This window comes from Symphalangus syndactylus, chromosome 17 (genome assembly GCF_028878055.3).
Source record: "Symphalangus syndactylus isolate Jambi chromosome 17, NHGRI_mSymSyn1-v2.1_pri, whole genome shotgun sequence".
In the NCBI taxonomy this organism is placed as follows: Eukaryota; Metazoa; Chordata; class Mammalia; order Primates; family Hylobatidae; genus Symphalangus; species Symphalangus syndactylus.
This window is the reverse complement of record NC_072439.2, coordinates 68940361-68963824: the sequence shown is the minus strand read 5'-3', so window position 1 is coordinate 68963824 and position 23464 is coordinate 68940361. Positions and strand designations below refer to the sequence as shown.

The 23464-nt window shown below is 32.5% G+C and overlaps 1 protein-coding gene across 11 annotated transcripts in view; it reads left to right on the top strand.

Moving 5' to 3' along the window:
- Nucleotides 1-23464, top strand: part of ZBBX (zinc finger B-box domain containing) — a 270417-nt gene that overhangs the window by 12077 nt on the left and 234876 nt on the right. For all 11 annotated transcript variants that reach the window (XR_010116494.1, XR_010116495.1, XR_010116496.1 and 8 more), the window contains exons 3-7: nucleotides 26-139; nucleotides 2525-2615; nucleotides 7777-7825; nucleotides 8518-8627; nucleotides 11549-11644. Coding sequence is in view for 7 of the 11 variants with exons in the window: in XM_063620433.1 (XP_063476503.1) it covers nucleotides 26-139; nucleotides 2525-2615; nucleotides 7777-7825; nucleotides 8518-8627; nucleotides 11549-11644 (460 nt within the window). In the remaining 4 variants the exon portion in view is untranslated. The remainder of the gene's footprint in view (nucleotides 1-25; nucleotides 140-2524; nucleotides 2616-7776; nucleotides 7826-8517; nucleotides 8628-11548; nucleotides 11645-23464) is intronic.

Below are 23464 nucleotides of genomic sequence, written 5' to 3'. Positions count from 1 at the left end.
CTCCATTTAAATCTTATGTCTTCAGAAATGCTCAAGAACTGAGAATGCAGAAAGTACAGTTAGAGTTTGAGAACCAAGAGATGGAGAAGAAACTGCAAGAATTCCGATCCACAAGAAGCAAAGAAAAGGAAGAAAGAGAGTGAGTGAAACTCTTAGAGAATTTTAGATGAATCAACTAAATTATATAAAGAACTATTTTATATACTATTGTCATTCCAATAAAAGCATTTAATGGATGGATAATTTCTGACTTTTCCTGATGAACGAGCAATAGCAAAGGCCTTCTATTTTTTGTTTTTGTGCCACTTAGATGAGGCATGTTGCTTTTTAAAATTACCATTACTTTTGTTGTTTCTGAACATTATTGGGTCTTATCCTTTCTTATTTCCTTTTTATTTAACTTTTTGCTTCTCATTGATTTATGGTCTGGAATGTTTACGACAGCAGTGCACACTTTACCTTTTGCTCTCAGAAAATTGCCATCAATAGCAAATAAACACCAGTTTATGTTTAGAGCCATTTTTATTTATTCAAAGGCTTTTTGGGAGCAAGAGTTCACATATATATACATAATGAAGATCTGAAAAATAAGTGCTATTACATATATATATATATATAATCAGAATTGCTCAAACTCTTAAGTATATTTAAAATATTTTTAGCAAATGCTAGTTAGCTGAAATTTTATTAATGAGAACTTTCTAATATTATGCTTATATATTTGTACTAATTTTACTGAATTTGTTGTTTTGTTATAAAAATAATATAAATGATAACAAACAGCACTAACAATTATGTGATGGAAATTCTCTCTTCTTAGCTCTAGGCTAACTCCCAGCCCATTTTCTAGCATGTATATACATGTGTATGAACATATTTTGCTTTCAGTGAGTATATCTGTTGAATATATTGTGTCTTTTCCTTTTTTTTTTTAACAAATGAGTTCATCTAAAAATATGGGAATTAATTCATATCCTACTATTTTACTTAATATATCTTAGTGCTCTTATCACATCAGAATGCATTGATGTGATAAAAAAATTAGCCTAATTTTCTTAGTGGCTACACAGTATTTTTTGTGTGGATATAATAGTATTTATTTTTTGGATCTTTATTATGTTTTTAGTATCTTATGATTATAAATGCTGCCATGAACATGCTTCTTCATGTATTTTCGCTTACATATGCAAAGCTATTTGTGGGATAAATTCCTACCTCTGTAATTTTAGGTCAATGTGTTATTTGCATTTTACATTGTGATAGACATTGAGAAATTGTCTTATGAATAGGTGTCGAAAGTTTATAATTTTTTCTTACAGTGTATGAGAGTGCATGTTTCATGTCCGTTTGTTGGTACTAAATATCACCAAACTGTTTGTATATTAAATTAACTTTTGTTTAGTCCTCAAAGTGATGACCATCAAATACCTAGAAGTACCTTCTTAACCTTTAATGAAAATTCAAATATGTTCATTATACTTTCAGTAGTATTTATCTTTAAAGTCCAATTCTTTGAAAAATATGCATAACTCATACATACTCCCTCGAATAGAGCATTGGTTTAATCAGAGCTTCTCATGTTGTACGTCATCCAGGATGACAAAGTTTATTATGTGTCTTGATGCTTTTAATGACCCAGTGGCCAATTCTTTTACCTTCATTGATTTGGACTTAGTTTGGACTTCTAAATGGATCATGATACTCATCTGAGAATCAGAGTTGCTGGAATCAGCCCTCATGAGTGAGTTTTTCTTAGCTGTGGAAGCTTTTCTAGATGATTCTTAACATTCTAAAGCTTGACTGAGTTTTTAGAATAGTTACATTGTTTTCTGAGGTCACACAGCTATTAAATGTCATAGCCAGAATGAGAACCTGCCAGTCACTAGCCAGGAAGATAGAAGTCTAGTGCTCCAATCTTAATTATTTATTCTGTGTGATGTTGAGCAACTTTTTGTCTTATTTTTAGTTATAATTGGACTCTCTGCCTTGATAACTTCAAAATATTTTGTTATGCTCAAGTAAATGTGCTTTAAAAACTGTACAGCTAAAGTATGCCTTTGTAATTTCTGTTATGCTTCAAAGTGGGAGATCATTAGAGGTTTTAAGAAGGAATTCATCACTTACAAGATCCACTGAATATATCGGGGTATTGATTTGCTTGCTTTTCTTCTTTACATTTGTGGACATTTAGCTTTTAAAATTGCATAAAGACCTGTAAAGTTTCCTATAAATCAATAAAGCTATCTTTAGTCATTGTGAATATCAAGGAAATAGAATTCTTCATTTGTGTTTGGACATTTCATTTTATTCATTTCTCCACAAAAGTCACAAATATGATAAAGCTATATTTTAAAATTACTGAGGATATTGTGACATTATTGATATTTCTTTTTTATTTTTTGCTTGTTTGTTGCATGTTAACAACTGAATTTCCATTTTCTGAAACAGGAACACTGTATTTCTTTTCATTAAAGGGAGAAATGTATTTAGTAATTACATCTTGTCTTGTTTATATATATTAAAGGTCAAGCGAATATTACTGGAAATCTGGAAAAGTGGGCAAATTGGGCAATCAATCATATATGATGTCACAAAATAAAGGAAATGTTGTTAAGGTAAGAAGATTCTTATTTGATTCTTATGCATTTTGCTAAGCAAGAAGATATTCTTTTTTAGGTCTTACATTTTCTTCTATACTCAGGAATATACACTTCTTATTTTAACAACTTTACATATTATTCACTTTTTGGTTTATTTTGTAGGGTAATATGCAACTTTCGTTATTCAATTATGTTTTTGTTTTTCAGCTACAAACTGATTTCAAAATTTTACCTTGCAGTGAATTTTCCCATATCCCAAACTGAATTTTTCCATTCAGTGTGGATCTGGTTTAAAGTATATAAAATAGAACTAAATACTTCTAAACTAAGGTGAAAGCTAATATTATTTAATATAACAAATGAGAGACTTTATTCCTACTTTTATATCACATTTATTTGATGTTTTATATTCTGCTTCAATAATAATTTATTATTCATATACTGTTGATTCCATGTGTAAAGATGCCCAAGAAAAAAATACTTTTCAGTTTCCCAGCTATAGAGTTGCTGTTCCTTTACTGTGTGCTATAAAATATAATATTATATTTAAGACAAAAATCAGATAAGTGTCTTTACGTAAAGAAAACAGTTTTGCTTCTGGATTCTTTAGTGCAAGATTCGTGACTTTGTAAGTATTAACTTACACAGTTTTTATTTTTTATGTACCTATCATTAAACTTTCATTGGGTCAGTTGGAATCTACAAAGATCTTACTTGGCACTTCTAAGGTTTTTGGCTTTGAGAAAGCATTTTATTCTCTAGTGTCATTCCCTATCTTAGGGAAAAATCAATTATAAAAGTTTTGACCCCAACATTTAAAAAAACTTATCTCACTAGAAACAGGCTATTTGTAAGACTATTAAAAGAATCTAGAGGTCAGATGAAAGGAGGCTAAATTAAAAGGGTAGGAAAACATATATAAAGAAAAATATGGAACCATAAAACAGTGAGAAAGGAGAAGAGGAAGTCAAACATATAATTGATATTACAGGCTGGATTGACTAAGAGACAGCATAAAGAAAGGACTTAGAAAAGTACGGGGCATACATTTAGAGTTTTGTTTGAATTTTCAAGTGATAGTTGAAGTTAAGGGAGTAAATGTACTCCCTAGAGATTTGTAAAACATGGAGAGCTGTAAAGAATAAAGCTCAAAGAAAGCCAGCATGTAAACTATATTGGCAAAGAGAACTTTAATATTCACTCAATAAGCTCAGTAAGTTTTAATACCAGTCAACAGTTTCGCTTCTTTTCCTTTCTTATCTCATTAAGTGCTTATATCACTCCTAAGAGGATGTTATTATTATTCCAGTTTCACAGATGAAATAACTTAACATAAAAAAAACTAAATAACTCACTCAAGGTCAAAAGTCAGGGCCAAGATTTGATATGTAAGCTCTTAGGCTTGTCTAAGATAATTTGCCAGCTCTCTAGTGAAGAGAGATTGAGAAGAAAAAGGATGGCAGAAGTAAAATCGAAGTAGTTCAATGTTACAAGGACAAAAGTAAAGAAGAACATTTTTAGAAAATATGAAGTCAATAATGTCCAATATATTGTGTAGTGAAAAACGTTTTGAGTATCTATTTAGACTAGTGTTTCTGAAGGGGGCAATTTTGCTTCCCAGGAGACATTTGACAATGTCTGGAGACATTTTCAGTTGTTAACATTGAGAGGTATATTTTTTTTGTTGTTGTTTTTGTGTATTTTTTTTTTTTTTGCTAAAGATATATAGTGAGTAAAGGCCAGGGGTGCTGGCAAACATTCTACAATGCACTTGACAACCCCCACGACAAAGAATTATTCGGCCCCAAATGTCAGTGATGCTGAGGTCTAGAAACTCTGTATTAGATTATATAGGTTAACATTCACTTAACCTTTCCAAGCCTCTATTACCACATTTGTAAACATGCATAATAATACCTACTAACCACTTCAAAGAGCTTTTGAGCAATGTGAAAAACTCTGAAATATGTGAAACCACTTTGTAATGATACCTAAACATTACATTAAAATGTCTATTTCTGGATAATGAAAATATTTAAAAGCCTTAAATTTGATGATTGTGTCAATATTAAATAAGAGAGTAGATTTCAACTGGTTGAAAAGAAAACGGTGGGAAGCAATGAGTAAAGACTATTGTTGCAGCCAGCATGAAAGCAGACGGTGACCTTTCAAGGGTTTAATAGAATCAAGGAAAGACTTTATTATATTCTTTTCTAGAATTGTCAAGATGATGTGAGCCAGTTTGTAGAATGAAAGATGGACATCCTAGTAGAGGAAAGAGTAAAAATGTAGATGAAAAAGGTGCCAGTTGCTGGGTGTGTGGTCTTTGAAGAGGTGGTTCATTAAAGAGGCCTTCACCAAGGAAAGGAAGACATATTTTTTTGTGTGTGTGAGACAAGAAAGGTGGAAGACAAAACAGGTGGCAATGAAAATAAATTTTAGAGATTGTTTTTGACAAGTGATGAGGTAGGACTTTGAAAAATTTTAATGGGAAGACCGCAACTTTCTTAGGACAGTTGAAGACAATATCGTCTGCTCAGGTGAATTAAAGGAAATGGGATGAATTTGAGTTCTTGGGAATGAAGAGGTTTGGAGTAGCCACTGTGGGAATTGTGGCTGGGGATTAGCAGCAAATGAGTAAATGGATTGCCAAAGAGCCATAGAGCCCATTGAGGTTGATCAGCATGGATTTGTAGAAGACTCTATAGTATTATTTTTATCACAATGGTACATAGATATTGGAGGCATCAGACGGAAGAGATAAGATGATTGAGGTTGGCACTGAAAAACTTTCGAGTCTGAGGTTTTGAAGGTGTGGCTATTCAGAATGCTGCTTACATGCCAGATTTGGTTATAATGGTGAGGTGGCTGAAGAGGCATTTAGATGTTCACAGTAACCAGCATGTTGGAGGGTCTTCAAACGAGGATGTCAGGTGAACATGTACATTGAAGTCTCTAAGATTGTCAAGCAGAATTGTGATGGAGAGAAATACTGAGCAGATTGCTGAAGTTCAGGTGGAAGAGACCCTAGATATTGAACAAGCAATAAATGGATGTTGGGGACCTATAGTAGAGGCACCTTTGCTGAACCATGGTAGCACAGTAATATTCTGGAAGCAGCACTGAAGAGCAAATAGAAAAATTTTCTCTCTCCTGGTATGTGAAAGGAAGTGGAAAGGAGCTAGGTCCTGTGGGAAGTGCTTTGGTGAAGATTGTGTCTAAGCAAAGGTGGCTTTCAGTTGATGTAAACTTTTGATGAAACATTTTTGGGAAAGGTTTAAAGCATAAGATACCTAAGTGACTATTTAATAGAAATTCCACGGAATGGCAGTGGGGGCTTGGAAGGAAGGACAATTAGTAAAGAATTGTGAAGTTTCAGTAGCTAATTGGGTTGACAGTGAGAAGGTCTGAATGATGACTGTGGGAGAAGTTTGGGCTCAGTGTGGCAGATGAAGGTATTGGTGGGAGTTCGGAGGTATTTGTGAATGCCAGGGAGGCTGATGATGACAGCATATTCTGACCCCAGTGGCATAGATAATATGTCTGTGTGGTAAATCCACTAAGCTTTCCTGGCCCCTGATAGCACCCCTTCAATACCTACTGGTGGAGGAGTCAGCATATTAATAAGGCATAGGCTTTAGTATATTAAGTTCATGACATTTGTATATACAAACATATACAGATATCCATCTTTCTATCTATATGTATTTATACATATGCATGTATTATATATGTGTATGTACATGCATCTATATGTGTATATGTGTGTTTGTGTAAGCATGTGTATCCTTGGTTCAACCCTACCTCCAACCTTTTCCCAAACAGATAAAAATCAGACCTATGAGGAAATTCTATTTGTCTAAAAATAGCAGCTAGAGGTTTGTTCACTGAAATATTTTTATGCAATTTGAATCACTTGAAATAAATATCACTGTATTCATAGAGCAGAGCAATATTATTCATAATAATAAAAACAAATTATACAATTTCCCTAATAATGGGTTCATTTTGCTTGGGCATATCTATCCATTCCATCCAGGGTAGCCTATAACCACACTGATCATGTTTCAATTCAGATGTATCATTAAGGTAGTCATACTGGATAATTTGGTTATGAAAAATGAGATTATCTGTAACTTGTATAACATTAGCAGTTTAAAAATGAAAGTGTGGTTCATAGAAAAATTGATGATTTCAATCGTATTTTCTTTTCTGCTATGTTTGGTACATAGCATCTAAGCAGTTACTTTGAAGAATGTGAAAAATAACTGCCCCTTTGAAGCAAAACCACTAGATTCACTGAGAATAATTATGCCTACATTTTCAGATGACTGCAGTTGGTACAGCCGTAGATATAGAGGCAGTCATTGTTCTCATATTCTCATGTACAAATTGAGCAATTGAGCATGCAAATTGCAAATTGAAAACTAGGCCTGAATTGACAGTATCTATATAAATGCACACCATCCTTCATTCTCGTTTGTGTACTTTAAATGTTGGTTTTAATAAGATCAAGGCAATCAAGTTCAGTTGGCAAGTGTATTTTATTTCCTAAAATATTAAAATCCCAAAATTTTAAGTGATGATTTATTTGAAATATCTAGCAGTGAATCTTATTTATTCATTTTTTTTTGGCTAATATTTAGGAAAGTCAGGGATCACAAATAATACTTTTGAAGGATAAGTCTGTGATGCTTACACATGTAGTTCTCTAAATTGGGCGAATAAAATAATATGGGTTTCTATAGTAATGTAAGCAGAATAGTTTAGTCACAATTCAGTTTAGATTCAGCTTACACAAATATTAGACTGTGTGTCTCAGAAAGAGCAGAAATAGAAAAGATGTATTAAACCTTTACAATATTTGAACACTGGCAAATAATTTCATGACGACATATAATGGTTTTTGTTTAAAAGCCAAATTATGTTTTCAAAAACTGGTTTACATATATTTTTAAAATTTATTTTCTTTTTTATGAATTTCTATTAGATTAATTAAAAGGTACATATATGCTTTAATGATAATCTCCTATTAATTTTATATTATTCTTTAAAAATAAATTTTTGTTCAAAAAGCACCAAAGCTACAGCTTTCTAATATTTTTGTTAGCAACTTAAACTTTCATTGAATAAGATAATATATGCCTGACAAACAGTATCTATTTTATTAATACAGTTTTCTGCTGGAAAAGTGAAATTAAAATTGCTGAAGGAACAGATTCAAGGTAAATAATTTATCACCGTGTTATTAAATGCTAAAGACATCCCTTTTACATTTTAATTACAAATAAAGTTAAAGTTTTAGAATTGTCCGTGCAGTATAAAGATTCTAAATCCCCAAATCATGACACATTGATTTTCAACATAAATTTTATTCGGGTAGTTTGGGGGGCTTTTGTGTCAAAAAATGTAAACTTAGTACATGATTATAATAATAGTATTTTTCAAAAGTGAGGACTTTTACGGCACTGTTCCTTAAATTTTATTGATGTAATGTTTTAATAAGGAAGATAATTTAGCAGTGTAAATTATAAATTAAAATTTCACTTTAGAAAAATTTTAAAAATAGAAAAATTACTTTATATTTTAATAAATTATTTAATAATAGCAAAACCAAAAATATAATTTGAATTTATAATAATTCCCAAGGAAATAAGATGTTTTTCTGGAGAATAGTAAACACATTTAATGTTGCATGATTAATATAGTTTGGTAGAAAAAATTTAGAAATATATATTATATATTTATATACATATATTTATTATGAATATATATAATTATAAATGTTTAGAATTTGTTCTATGTGGGCTTCAGTTTGATACAGAGATGGGAAGTATGCATAGTTTCATTAATTTATCAATTGGACAATTTAACATATTTTTAAATGATTGGAGTAATATTATTTTTTATCTTGCAGAGCCAGTGAAACCAAAAGTTAATTATAAAATGGCAAATTCTTCAGAATGTGAAAAACCCAAGATAAATGGGAAAGTTTGTGGACAGTGTGAGAACAAAGCTGCTCTACTGGTATGTGCATTATATAGTATATATACATGTAGTGTATAGTAGGTATATTAAGCAGTTAGAATAGAACTTTCACATGGCCTCATACACCTCTCCCAACTTAACTTGCTTGGTAGCCATATACTTTTTCTTCATTACTGTTACTGTGGGTTGAGCATGCATGCTGCTGGGGACAGCCGACACCTGTACTTATTCTCTGAATCTCATCCTCTCATTCTTGTTTAAAGACATCACCTTAGACCTTGTTCCCGCTCCTTTGAATCATACCTATTAGCACACAAACATGTTGCAGTATATCCCATCCAAAACCAAAACCAAACCAAAACTACAACAACAATTCTTTTTGACCTCCAAGTCTGCACCCCATTATTGTAAAACTCTACTAAAGAGTTGTCTATACTTGCTGTCATCATATTCTATCCACCTGTTGTCTATTTTTTAATATTGAGGCATAATTTACTATGAAATGGATGGACTTAAATGTACAGTCAGATGCCTTTTGATTAATGTGTCCACCTCTATCAAGACCTAGAAGATTACCTTTACCCTGGAAAGTTCTCATGTGCCTTTTCCAATCAGTCCCCAACACCAAGGCAACTACTGTCCTGATTTTTAACACTATTGATTTAGTGATATCTGTTCTTGAACTTTATGTAAATGGAATGATATAGTATATATTTTTGGCTTCTTTTGCTCCACATGGTGATTCATCCATGTTAAATTTATTGGTAATGTGTTCATTTGTATTATGGAGTAGTATTCCATTGTACAGTTATAACACAATTTGTTTATCCATTCATACATTGAATGACATTTGGGTTGTTTCAATATTTTTGCTATTATGTTTAAGGCTGTTATGGACATTTGTGTATGTCTTTTTTTTCTTTTCTCACAAGTGTCATATATTCTCTCTTTTTTGTTTTTTTTTTTTTTTTTTGAGACGGAGTCTCGCTCTGTTGCCCAGGCTGGAGTGCAGTGGTGCAATCTTGGCTCACTGCAACCTCCGCCTCCCGAGTTCAAGCAATTCTCCTGCCTCAACCTCCCAAGTAGCTGGGATTACAGGCACGCGTCACCAAGCCTGGCTAATTTTTTGTATTTTTAGTAGAAATGGGGTTTCACCATGTTAGCCAGGATGGTCTCGATCTCCTGACCTCATGATCCGCCCGCCTCTGCCTCCCAAAGTGCTGGGATTACAGGTGTGAGGCATCGCGCCTAAGCTGTATATCCTTCTCTTAAAAGCTATAATGTGAAATGAAAAAATTACAGAAAATTATGACTTCTGACTGCTCTTTAACTTCTCATTGGTACCAATTTCATGAACATTTAAAAAATTATAGTGAAATACGTATAGCATAAAATGTGTCAACTTAGCTATTTTAAGTATACAGTTTAGTAGCATTAAGTATATTATTAACATTGCTATGCTTCATTCACAGAACTGTTTTCATCTTGCAAAACTGAAACTCAGTATCCATTAAACAATCACTTCCCCATCCCCATTTCCCCCATCCACTAGTAAATGGTATTTTACTTTCTGTCTCTGAGAATTTGACTACTCTACCTCATATAAGTAAAATCATACACTATTTGCCTTTTAGTTACTGGCTTATTTCACTTAGCATAATATCCTCAAGGCTTATTCATATTGTGGAAAGACAGGATTTCTTTATTTTTTAAGGTTGAATAATATGCCTTTGTATGTATGTGCCACATTTTGTTTAACTATTCATCCATTGGTGGACACTTGGGTTGCTTCCCCCTTTTGGCTATTGTGAGTAATGCTGCTATGAACATGAGTGTACAAATACCTCCTTAAGACCCTGCTTTCACTTCTTTTGGGTGTATACCCAGAACTGGAATCACTGGGTTCCCATTCTTTCTTGAATTCTCTCCATTCAGTCTTGGGTCTCCACTACTATCCAGGAACTGTTTCTGTCAAGGTGAACCAGTGACTTCCACATTGTCATGTACAGTGATCAATTCTCAGTTCTTAATGTATTAGGAATATTTTATAGTACAGTATCCCTCTCCTTATCTATGACTTTCTTCAGTTCAGTTGGCTTCCTCTGGGACACTATGATTTCTTGAATCTGACATCCAATTTCCATTTCCTTTTCTCTTTACTTTCAGTTTTGCTTGGCACCATCATAGGTACAAGTATTTTATATTATTTAACTTGTCCAACAATTTTAAAATTACATTTTTAAACATCATAATTTGGAAGTTAAATATAAACTTGCCCATAATCATTTTATCAGTTATTAACATCACAGACATGGTAATGTATTTCCATCTAGTATTTTCTTCTTATACTTTTTTTTTCCTTTGGAGATGCTTGCAAGAAAAATTTTAAAGCCATACTTTGAGAACCACCAATAAAGGAGTACCTTCCAGGGAAGTGTATAGGCATTTTGGAGGGCAAAGAGTATGCATATCACTTGAAACTAATTATGTCATGTAAATCCATACAGAAAGATAAAATAACTCATACAAATGAAGGAGTATTCACCCAGAGATAATGCTGTTTAGTTTTTACCAGGTCAAGAAGTTTGACCTGAGCCTACTGGTTGTTTTATAATTTATTCAGAAACTACACATACATCCATGCATCTAAAATATACACCTAAAACCTACATTAAAACTACTACATTTATTTTGATATGAGAATAATTAGCGTTTTCAAATTAGTTTTCTTCAAAGAGTTAAGTCTTAACTGGGACAGTTAAGGGACTAGTTAAGGGACTAGTTGAGAAGTCCCAGTTAAGGGACTAGTTGAGAAGCCTGGGACAGGCTTCTCAATTCTGATGATATAGGTATTTAATTAGAGAAATAAATATTAAAAACATGACATCTTTATGCAAACACTTTCTAAAAATCATACCATTTTATAAGATTGTATAATTTTTTTAAAAATATCTTTTTAGGTATGCCTTGAATGTGGAGAAGATTATTGTTCAGGATGCTTTGCTAAAATTCACCAGAAAGGGGCACTAAAGCTCCACAGAACAACTCTTTTGCAGGTATGGCTTTCTAAAATGATTTACTTGTAGTGTGTTTATAAAATGTTTCCACATAAAGACATTTAAAATGTGTTTAGTTATCTAGAACTCAGGATGATTTATGCTAATTTCTAAAATTCTATTATATGCAGGCAAGCCTGATGTATATCTTAAAATTATTTTATTGAATACTAATCTAGACTATTTTACTATTTAAACTGTTTTAATGTAGTTGCAGAAACAGCTTAGAGTCTTCAGATTATGTATTCTGACTGTGAACTTGACACTTAAAAATTAGACAATATTTTTATCTATTGTGGTTTCAACTGAACGCATAGGTTATTTTAAATATTATTTCTATAGTTTTTAGCTATAAATCTCTTATTTTTTCAAGTTTTTTAAAAAATTACTTCTCATTTATCTTTGCCCATTATTATTTAGGAAAGCTTATCTCTCATGTTTCTGTTTTTCCTTCTGTACATATAAGGACCTTTTGTTTATCCTTATATAATCATTGATTTTGGAAATGCCTAAACTCAAACCCTGTCAAGTGGCTTTAAGATTCTAATACTTAAGCTATAAATAGGGTTAGATATAGACATGGCATTACACTAGTTACAGTTAATGATGCATTGCTTTGTCATAGATTTTATTCATTTTATGGTAATTTATTTAACAAATATTTATTGAGTACCTTCCAGAAGGCAGGGTGTGTGCTAGGCAGTGACCTTAGAGAGATGAATAATGGTAGGATCCTACTCCTAATTAGTTAAGGGTTTTAATATTATCTGTAGGCAAAGGAATGGAGATAATTGGACCTGTGTTTAGAAAGATTACTGGTAGATTTCAATCTTTATGTTTACCTCAACATACTGATAAATATCAGTAGCCATCAAGGGTGCTGATGACCCAAATAATGATAACCACAAAACATAAAATATACCTAACTAATATTCACCAAAGTCAGTGACTTTTGAGTGACCACTCAATGTTTAGAGCTTCTGGGCAGAAAGGATGGAGGGAAAACAAAACAAAAGCCAACCTGCTGCTTCTCTCTCTTATGGTATTACAATCAGATAGTCATAAGAAATGAAAATTAATTGACATAGAAGTGAGTCTAATTGTTAATATATGAATAATACAGAATTTAACAAAAGGCATTCTACTTTGTAGATAAATACTGTAATATAATTATCACAGATGAGTTCACATTAGGAATTTTTCATTCAATGATTTATTGAGCACATTTTCTGAGTTATCACTCAGTGACGTTAAGCCCTGTGCTAGCTGATATAGGAGATACAAAGAAGAATGAGACGTGGCTCCATTCCTTCAGTATCTGAGCTTCAAGATTTGTCCAAATTTGATTTTCTTCTTCTTGCTCTCCCTCCCTGTCTTCTCCTCTCCCTCCCACATAATTTCAAAAGATAGACTTTGCTGTGATATGGCTTATTGTGATCCAGATGCAGATACGACACCAGTCAAATCATAGTTACTGAAAGCAACATGATACAATATGCTTTCTAAACATTGAGCATTATTTTGTTTTATGTTAATATTATTAAAGTGTATGTATCCTATATCTTAACAGAAAAAAGTGACAATTGTAGGTTGGAAATTTATAAAATTCCAAATGTAGATTGGATTAAATTAGTGAGAAAATATCTACCAAATGTAGACTTCATTTTATATGTGTGTGTGTGTGTGTGTGTGTGTGTATATATATATATATAGTATGTTTACTGTTTATTTTGTACAACTTCCTTCAGGTTACATAGTTCTTTTGCACAGAACATTTATGGCAATCTATAGACTCCCTCTACTCCCTTTCCATCTTTATTGAGCCATAAGTGACAAGTAAAAAATGTGTACAATTAAGGTGCATAATTTGATGTTTTGACATATATGTATACACATTTTGAAATAATCTCCAAATTCAACATAATGAATGTTTCTATCACTTCACATTACAATTTCCTCTTTCTTTTTTCTTTCTTTTTTCTTTCTTTCTTTCTTTCTTTTTTCTTTCTCTTTCTTTCTTTCTCTTTCTTTTCCTCTTTCTTTCTTTCTCTTTCTCTTTCTCTCTCCCTCTTCTCTCTTTCTCTCTTCTTTTTCTCTTTCTCTTTCTCTCTCCTCTCCCTCCCTCCCTTTCTTCCTTCCTCCCTTCTTTCTTTCTTTTCTTTCTTTCTTTCTTTCTTTCTTTCGTTCGTTCGTTCTTTCTTTCGTTCTTTCTTTCGTTCTTTCTTTCTCTTCTTTCTTTCTTTCCTCTTTCTTCCTTTTTTCTCTTTCTTTCTTTCCTCTTTCTTTCTTTCTTCATTTTTTCTCCCTCTTTCTCTTTCTTTCTTTCTTTCTTTCTTTCTTTCTTTCTTTCTTTCCTTCCTTCCTTCCTTCCTTCCTTCCTTCCTTCCTTCCTTCCTTCCTTCCTTCTCTTTCCTTCTTTTTCTCTCTTTCTCTCTTTCCTTCTTTCATGGTAAGAACATTTAAGATACTGCCAGCATCACATTCTTTGGTTTTGATTGCAGAGGAGGGAAGATTGGTAAGCCACAAATAGTAAAATGGTATATAAGTTTCTAATACATCTCATTGTAGAATATACATTTATCTCTAAAAGTTAGCATACATGGATTCCGTAATATGTATACAAATCAAAGAGCTTGGCAAGGAACCATGAATCTTTTAAAAGTTCCTTCAAATATTGGGATCCTTTTATGTATATAAATTTAAAGTTAAATGCAATAAAGAACTATGTCTCTTCCTTGTTCATGTTACTCCTTTATGTTTCCACACTGTCTGTGGAGACCAAAGTTGCTACTTGGTGCTGTTGTTGGGGAGAGTCCTAGGAAGTGTATTGTCTACTAGGGAAGTGGAATTGTGAGGTTGGCACCTAGCAAAGAGCATACACAGACCTCCTGTGCTGGGAGCTAAACCTATAATGATGTTATTCTCTTTTTTCATAACATGATTTCACCTAACGGAATTGCTAAGGAATAAAGTACTTTGAAGGAGACAGCTTTTTTGTTCAGCTAATTCTTAAAGTGAATTTGTCCATTTATTCATAAAACAAAAATTTTAAATTAAAAGTTTTTTAAAAAAATTTAGATTCTGCACGTATGTGGTTTCATGTAGTATTTTTCTTTCTGTGTCTGGCTTATTTCATTAACCGTAATGTCCTCCAGTTTTATCTATGTTGTCATAGTTAAACATATCTTCTTTTTAAAGGCTGAATAATGCATTTTTTGTATATAGGTGCTTTTAGTACTTAAAAAAAAGCAACTGTGTGAGGTGATGGATATGTTAATATGCTTGATGGTAGTTATCATTTTACATGTATATGTATGTCATGTGCATGTATATGCATACCAAAACATCATGTACATTTTTTATACTTTAAATATATACAATGATAAATAAATTAGATAGATGTTTTTTGAAAGAAACTATTTCAAATTGTACTACATACTCCCTCCTGTAAATAGAGCACAGTGAACAGTTTCACTATGTGTGAGTGACTCATGCACATTATAATAACCACCTTTATTATAAGAAATAGAATAAGAAAGAGGCCTCAAATAGCTGATATAGTGTTTATGATTATTATTCCCCCTCAGAAATTCACTGTTCTGATTAGTACTTAATTTTTCTCCTTCATTCTGGTCTTGCTCATTCTCTGTCATCATTTCTTGACTTTAATCAATTGTCTTGTAGCTATCTGCTATTTTCTTTCTATCTCTAGTCTCTGTTTAACCTTTCACTTCTTTTTTCAGTCAATGTGCTTTTTTCTCTTATTGTTTTTATCATTTTCCTATGCATTAAGTTGTTGTTGTTGTTGTTGTTGTTGTTGTGCTTTGGCTTTGATGGCCATTTGATCAGATATCTCTTTTTGCTTAGCTCTCATTAACTAATCATGTAGTAGTGGTTTTAGTTTTTTATTGTTTTGTTAACCATTAAAGTCATGAGGCTTTGTTGACTGCTGAATCCATTCCTAATTTGAGAAGTTAGGGAAGACATCCGATAGATAAATATTAAGCATTGCTATATAAAAAGCAAGTATTCTAGGCTAACGGTAATTATACTTTATATTCTTTAACCTATGCTGTCATTTGTGCTTAATATAAAGTGTAGCCAACTTTGATAGTTGTAAACTATTTCAGCCTTTATCCAACAGCCCAGTAGGTCCTGTGAGTTTAGTCAATAGGGATCATTTTGTACGAGCATACTTTGTTTTATTTAAGATCACTGAAAAATTGAAGGCAAATATTTACATGTTGACTAGTATTGTAATTTCAAAGGACCTTTCCTTTGATTTATGATTGATTTGTACTTGGCAGTGATTCAAAACACTTCAAGTTTCTTTGCCTTTTCCAACCTTTGTTAAATATTTAATTAACTGGAAAATGAAGCATAAATGCATGAGAGGCAATTACTAAGAATTAAAATTTTAATTCTACATGTAGAAAGATTTTCAACACTAAGGGTTGAAACAAAAGTTATTTTTAGATGAGAAATGAGGTCTTAATACATCAGGCGTTCCTGTTTCCTTTTAACAACGTAAGATCAGACAGAAGAGACAATGTTAATCAGAGAGAATAGAAGATGAGGGAAAACAAACAAAAGGCATTCTATTTGTGAAGTATGACATGCACAAGGGGGGTTAGATTAAGTAAATCATTAATAGATTATGGTAAATATGTTTTCTTAATTGGAATGGAAATTTTCTTAACTGAAAAGGAGAAACCTTGGGAAGGTGGGTGGTATTAATGAAATAAAAGATAATTGAGGTAGAATTTCCATGCAGTTTTGGTTACTGTAGCCTTGTAGTGTAGCTTGAAGTCAGGTAGCATGATGCCTCCAGCTTTGTTCTTTTTGCTTAGGATTGTCTTGGCTATATGGGCTCTTTCTTGGTTCCATATGAAATTTAAAGAAGTTTTTTCTAGTTTTGTGAAGAAAGTCAATGGTAGCTTGATGGGAGACCACAGAAGGGGCAGAGTTGAGAACACACAGTTCCTTCTCTCAGAGTTACCAATAAGATTGAAATATGTGGATGACAAGCAAATGTTCTCTCAAAAAGGAATTATCATAAAGTCACATGATTTTAGAGTCTAGGTATGTAAATATTTTGAAAAAATGTATGAATTTTCTATTTGTAAGTATTAGTTAATGTTATACTTAAGAAAAATAAAATATTTTAAATATATGTGAACAATTGAATATTGTCATATTTTTAACCTATTTCTTAAATATGAATAATGCATATTCCTTATACTACAAGTGCATGTTCATTGCCCTTCAATGACTGTTATCACCTGGCATTTCTTCCATCAAAAGATTTTAAAAACTATGTTGCTATCGACTATCATATCTTCTGATAAATTTTAGGACCTTGTGAGAAGGACTCTTTTTTGTTCATCACTGTATCCTCAGTGCTTAACATTGTACCTGTTCTGTATAAATCAATTTTTTAATGAATAGAAATGTGAATGAGTCCTTAGTGGTTTGATTAAGTTCCTGGATAACTTAAAACTGTATTTTAGGGCCAAATTTATTTTTCTCTGAATTTTGAAAGCAAGGGAATTTTTAAACCAAGGATTGGATAATTCAAAGGATTTATGGTATGCTAAGTTGTTATATTACTGAAGGGTTAACAAAAGTTTTTCTTCCTAAATGTGAGAATTTGACCTTTAATTAACTTTCTTGCCCTTTCCCTGGGAAACAGATAAAGATAGTCATGTCAACTACGTTCCTAGGCAACATACTTATGGTAAGTGTAACCTCTACTTGGCAAATTACATCTAAACAAGGGGAACTATACATACTTGAAGGAAGATACAGCTCCCTGAGTGCAATGGGCTTGGTAACTGAAACATCCACTGTGGAACTAGCTCTGGAGCTATGAGGTGAGGATTGGCTCTGGTGGAAAGTAAGGTTTCTAAATCAGGTGTATTCCTTATCTACCTGAGCTGTGCTTCTGCTTGAACTCTTGCAAGACTACCACCAAAAAGGAAAAGCTGATGCTGTCCTGCTGGCAAACTATTATTCCTGTCCTCATCCTTCTGAATAGACTGATGCCAAGAGTGATTTGATGGCAGTCTTGAGATTTTGAAGGTTTAGTTAACACAGGCAGACTCTGTGGTGAGCATGCCATTTAAGTCCTTGATGAGTCAGAATTTCAAACATAGAATGGTGGGATAGCCAAAAGACAAATGAAAAACACTTGTCCAGGAATCATTGACAAAAAGTTTTTAAGAACAGCTTTATTGTGATATAATTCATATACCACACAATTCATTCATTTGAAGTGCACAATTCAATGAATTTTAGTATATTTACAGCTAAGTGCAACTATCAGCATAATTGATTTTAGAACATTTTTGTCACCTCAAAAAGAAACCCCATACCCTTTTGCTCTATCCTCCTCCTGTCTCCCTATATTCTGGAGACCAATACTACTTTCTCTCTCTCTAGATTAGCCTATTCTGGACATTTCAAATAAATGGAATCATGTCATATGTGGCCTTTTATGACTGGCTTCTTTTACTTGCATAATGTTTTCAATGTTCATCCATGTTGTGCCATCTATCAGCATTTCATTTATTTTTATGGTTGAATAACATTTCATTGTTTGATATAGAACATTTTGTTTATTCGTTCATCATTTGATGGATATTTGGGTTGTTTCCACCTTTTGGCTATTATAAATAATGCTTCCATGAACATTTGTGTACAAGTTTTTGTGCGGACATATGTTTTTATTTCTCTTGGCTAGATATCTAGTGGTGGAATTGCTGGATCATATGGTAACTCCATTTTTAATTGTTTGAAGAACTGCCAGACTGTTTTTCAACGTGGCTGCAGTATATTGCATTCCAATCAGCCATGTACGAGAGTTCTGATTTCTCTACCTCCTAGCCACTACTTGTTACTATCTGACTTTTTGGTCTAGCATCCTAGTAATATGAAGCAGTAGCACATCTTGGTTTGGTTTGCATTTTGATGACTGATGATGTCAGACATCTTTTCATGTACTTGGTAGCCATTTGTATTATCTTCCTGGGATAAATTTTGACAAGAATTTTTAGAAGACCTAGATGTGGGACAGTTCAGTAGCCTGCACTTTAGTGAAGTTATATCTGTGGTAATTACTTTTAGATGCCAGTTCTAAGAAAAGCTAGGGAAGGGGAAATAAAGACAATTGAAAGGGGTAGGGAGAACGGAAAGTAGAGTTAATGAAGAGTTGGGAGAATGTAAGTGGCTTAGTGAGTATATCACAGCAGCAAATGACAGAGCAACTGACACGGTAGAGAGGGTAGCGGAAGTACAGGGGCTTAACCCAGAGATGGCATGAATCAACCTTAAAGGGAGAGGTGGGTGTTTCTGTGATGTTTATGCTGAGGAAATTTTGAAAGATCATATTTATATATGCAAGCTCAGAAGCTTGCGGGGCTATTGTGAAAATCACATTAAATGCCAACAATTATAAAAGTATTCTGCTCATAGAAGGTGCTCCATACATTAGGTTTTATCAGTCAGGATACAGTATTAGTAGAAATTCAACCCTATTCCTATACTATCTACATTTAAAGCCCAGAAAACAATGTAATATTAATGATGAGTCCAAAGGATTAACAAAAAGATTAATTTTGTATTGAGGGCTGTTTTCTTTTTTATTACAGCTCTATTGAGGTATTATTGATAGACAAAAATTGCACATCTTTAATGTACACAATTTGATGGATTTGGACATGTACATATACCCATTATATAATCACCAGAATAATGGTAATACACCCATCCGTCACCTCCAAAAGTTTCCTGTGTCCCTTGTTGTTGTTCGTTTTTTGTGGTAATAACACTTACCATGGACCAGGAAGATATTATGATAATTGAAATAAGTAAATCACAGAAGGACAAATACTACATAACTCTGCTTATATGAGATATTTTAAACAGTCAGATTTATAGAAGCAGAAATTAGAATAGTGGTAGTTAGTGGATAGGGGAAATAGATATTGCTCAATGGGTACAAAGTTACAGTTAGTAATATAAATGAGTTCTAGGTACCTGTTGTACAACATAGTACCTATAGTTAATAATACAGATGCATGCATGTGGGGTGTTTTTAAAAGCATTATAGTTATACATATTTTGGAAGGGTTTTGTATTTAAAAAACCCATGCAGTAAAAGTTTTAGAGCTCAATTTATCAGAGTATATATAAAAATACAGTCTTCCAATTTATTCACACATAGAGGATAATATAATCTCAGTTTTGGAGGGGACCATAAAGATCATTAGTCTAACCCACTCTCTGAACCTTTAGTCAATCATGTTGATGCAGAATATTTGAGAGACTTTTGTAATTTGTAGGTGCTACCTATGTTATCTCATGATTTCTTTCATGGAACCTGACAAATTTTTACAGTAGTTTTTTTGCTATATGTTATGTTCATTGGTCTTTATGGGATACCAATTATCTAATTGTCATATAACAGCAATACTATATTTAAAAACCAAATATAACAAATTATTGATTGCTACTTGTTAGTAAGTTTATTCTTCTATACCTAAAGATGTTGTTTATTTCATTGCATATAAAATTTCTTCCTTATGTAGCTCAAATAAGCTCATGATTTTTTTCATGGAATCTGACAAATTTTACAGTAGTTTTGCTTGCTATAATATACGTTGTGTTCATTGGTCTTTATGGGATACCAATTATCTAATTGTGATATCACAGCAATACTATATTTAAAAACCAAATATGACAAATTATTTGTTGCCATTTGTTAGTAAGTTTATTCTGTTATGCCTAAAAATGTTGTTCATTTCATTGCATATAAAATTTCTTCCTTGTGTAGCTCAAATATGAATAATTGCTGAAAGCAGTTAACTCATCTGGATGCAATGTACTTGTAATATTATTTGAAAACAATTGCAAGTACTTGCTAAGATAATTAACATAGTGCATAATTATATGGCATCAAAACTGCAAATGGAAAGCAAAATTACAGGTGTGAGTTTCTTATGTTATTTTCTTTTTGCTATTCTGCCTCACTTTTGAGATTGCTTTCTAAGTAGAATTTTGTAATGTAATGAAAATTGAAAGGCACAGTTTTTTAACCAAAATCCAATGTTGTTATGTTTCCTGAGACCAGGTGCTTTAAACATTTTGACAATATGTTACTTTTTCAGCTATTACATTTATATGTCGTCTTATTTTAAAATATTTTAACTGGATTAGATATGTTTTGTTTCATTATTTTCATGTTATTTTATAAAGTACTAAATACTGAGTCCAGATTGAGTCCAGATTTCGTGTCATTTTGTAAAGTACTATATATTGAGTCCAGTTTTATTTAATCTATCTATTAAATAATAAGGTGCATTCATAAGCAGGAGCATGTGTCCAGGTCCTTGCTTTTTTTTTGCCGCTCTGTGGGTCAAGGAGGAATAATAATACATAAATCTTTAATTAATAAAACCAGATAGAAATCAGACCTTTAGAGGAAACGTTAATCTAAGAGTCTTTTAAGTGCTACTTAAAGTAATACTTATATGATGTTGGAATAAGCAATAAATTTCAGCCACATGAATTTCACATTTGCAGGATTTGATTTCTGTCTAGCTTGCAATAAGTAGTTTTTTATACCCTTGATATTTCTGTACCACTACTCATGCAAATACCATATCTGTTTTTAGAAATATGATGAGCAGAGCGGGATTTAAGAACATGATTCTACTGTTAGTTCTTCCGTTGCAATTTTATTTCATCTAGTAAATATTTATTTTCCTCTTGTTTCTCTATGTATTTAGATGGGGGCTTTTCCTGAAATTCTGCTTTTCTTTTCCAGTTGTCTTCTATATAGAAATTTCTTCCCTTTGCTTCTCTACGTTTTCCAGTTGGCCCAAAGTTTACTCCCCTGCACCCCCCAACCCTTTCTTTTGGTTCTAACAGTAGTCTTTGATCTAATCATTTATGGATAGCTTCCTTCAATTTTCAGAGAGAATTCAGGCTTGACTATGATAAAGCCTATTTTTAGGGAATAAATTCGGTCTAAGAGTATAAAGATGGACCCATAAGAAAAGCAAAATAATGGTTTGCTTTAAGAATAGAAAACATATTTTAATAATGTAAAAAAATTGAGACGTAATGCTCATCTTTTTCATTCTTGTTTAATGGATTAAGATGTTCAAAATTATGTATTTTTATAAGAAAATTACTTTTATTTTGCAAAGATATTTTTACTAAGTGGAAATTTGATGGATTTATTGCATCCTGCCATAGGTCCACGATACTTTGAGGAATTTATTTGCTTGGTGTAGCTAGTACCTGCTTGGTGTAGTTAGGTCTATGATAATATGAGTAATTTATCTACTTGGTGTAGTAATTTCCTTATAGCTCCAAACTTAGAGAGATTTAATCGAATTTGTTATTATTTATTTTAGATAATAGGATCCTCATACTCATAATGCAATGTATTCCATGTAATGTGGAAACAGAAATATCCTGGCAAAATAATCTGTGCAGGTTTCTTTGGATAAATAAACCTTAGCAAATGTTTTGATGACTTCTAATAAAAGAATTTATTTTACTATAAATTAAAGCATAATTCTTCAGTATACATGTGTTGCTGCCACAACACAATATATGATTCCTGATAGATGAAGCCAGAAGCTATCATTCTCAGCAAACTAACACAGGAACAGAAAACCAATCAACTCTCACTCGTAAGTGGGAGTTGAACTATGACAACACATGGACACAGGGAGGGAAACAACACACACCGGAGCCTTTCAATGCGTGAGAGGCAAGGTGAGGGAGAACATTAGGACACATACCTAATGCATGCAGGGCTTAAAACCTAGATGATGGGTTGAGAGGTGCAGCAAACCACCGTGGCACACATACACCTATGTAACAAACCTGCACATTCTGCGCATGTATCCTGGAACTTAAAATAAAAACAAAACAAAACAAAAAAACCATTTCTCATCTGGAAAATCGCCCACCTGATTAACAGGGCTTGAGGGAAGATTAGGGCTAGGAGAAGGCCACTCAAATCCTATGGTGCTTTGTAACCAAAACCCGAACAAAAACAGTTAACAAATCTAGTTAAAACAGTAATGCATACTTCTTGAGGACTTGTTCTTCCTTCTTGGTGATGTAGTTCCCAGTAGTAATTCAATTCTAAGAGATATTGTTTTTACCAAAATGAAAAATCTAAGTCAAGATATAGCCTCCTTTATTTATCTGTTGCTTTAAAGTCAAAGGAGGTGTCTTTACAGCTTCTTTGTGCTCAGAGTTTTTCTAGATGGCTTAACGTAGTGAAATGCAGGGTTGTTGAAGTCCCTAAAACAGTCAGAACTTAAGCTAAGGGGAGGCATTTTTATATATTTTTCAGGTTTTTTTCTTATGGTTTTCATATGTTGTTAAGATTTTGGCTTTAGTTGTAAGAAAGCTTGCCCCTGATTGCTTCAAAACAATAACATGTTGGGAAAAAAAAAACCTTAAGAATCAATAACACTCTGCAGTTAATACAGACATCATTGTCCTATTTACCAACTGCATATGAGGTAATTCACATCAAAGAAATCAGAACAAATTGTACTTTGGAAAATATTCTTGATATGAGAAGGAAGTGTTTTCCAAAAGTCAGTCCAAAAAAGATTCATATAATATATATAACAATTTTTAAATTCCCATTAGTCCATAACTTGATCATCCTGAAATGATTTTGTAAATAAAGCCTTCCAAGTTCCAATCATATTGAACAATCACTGCAACCAATAAGTTTATGTTACTTGAGTTCTGCTATAACACAATTTTTTCTCTCTGTGTGTATAT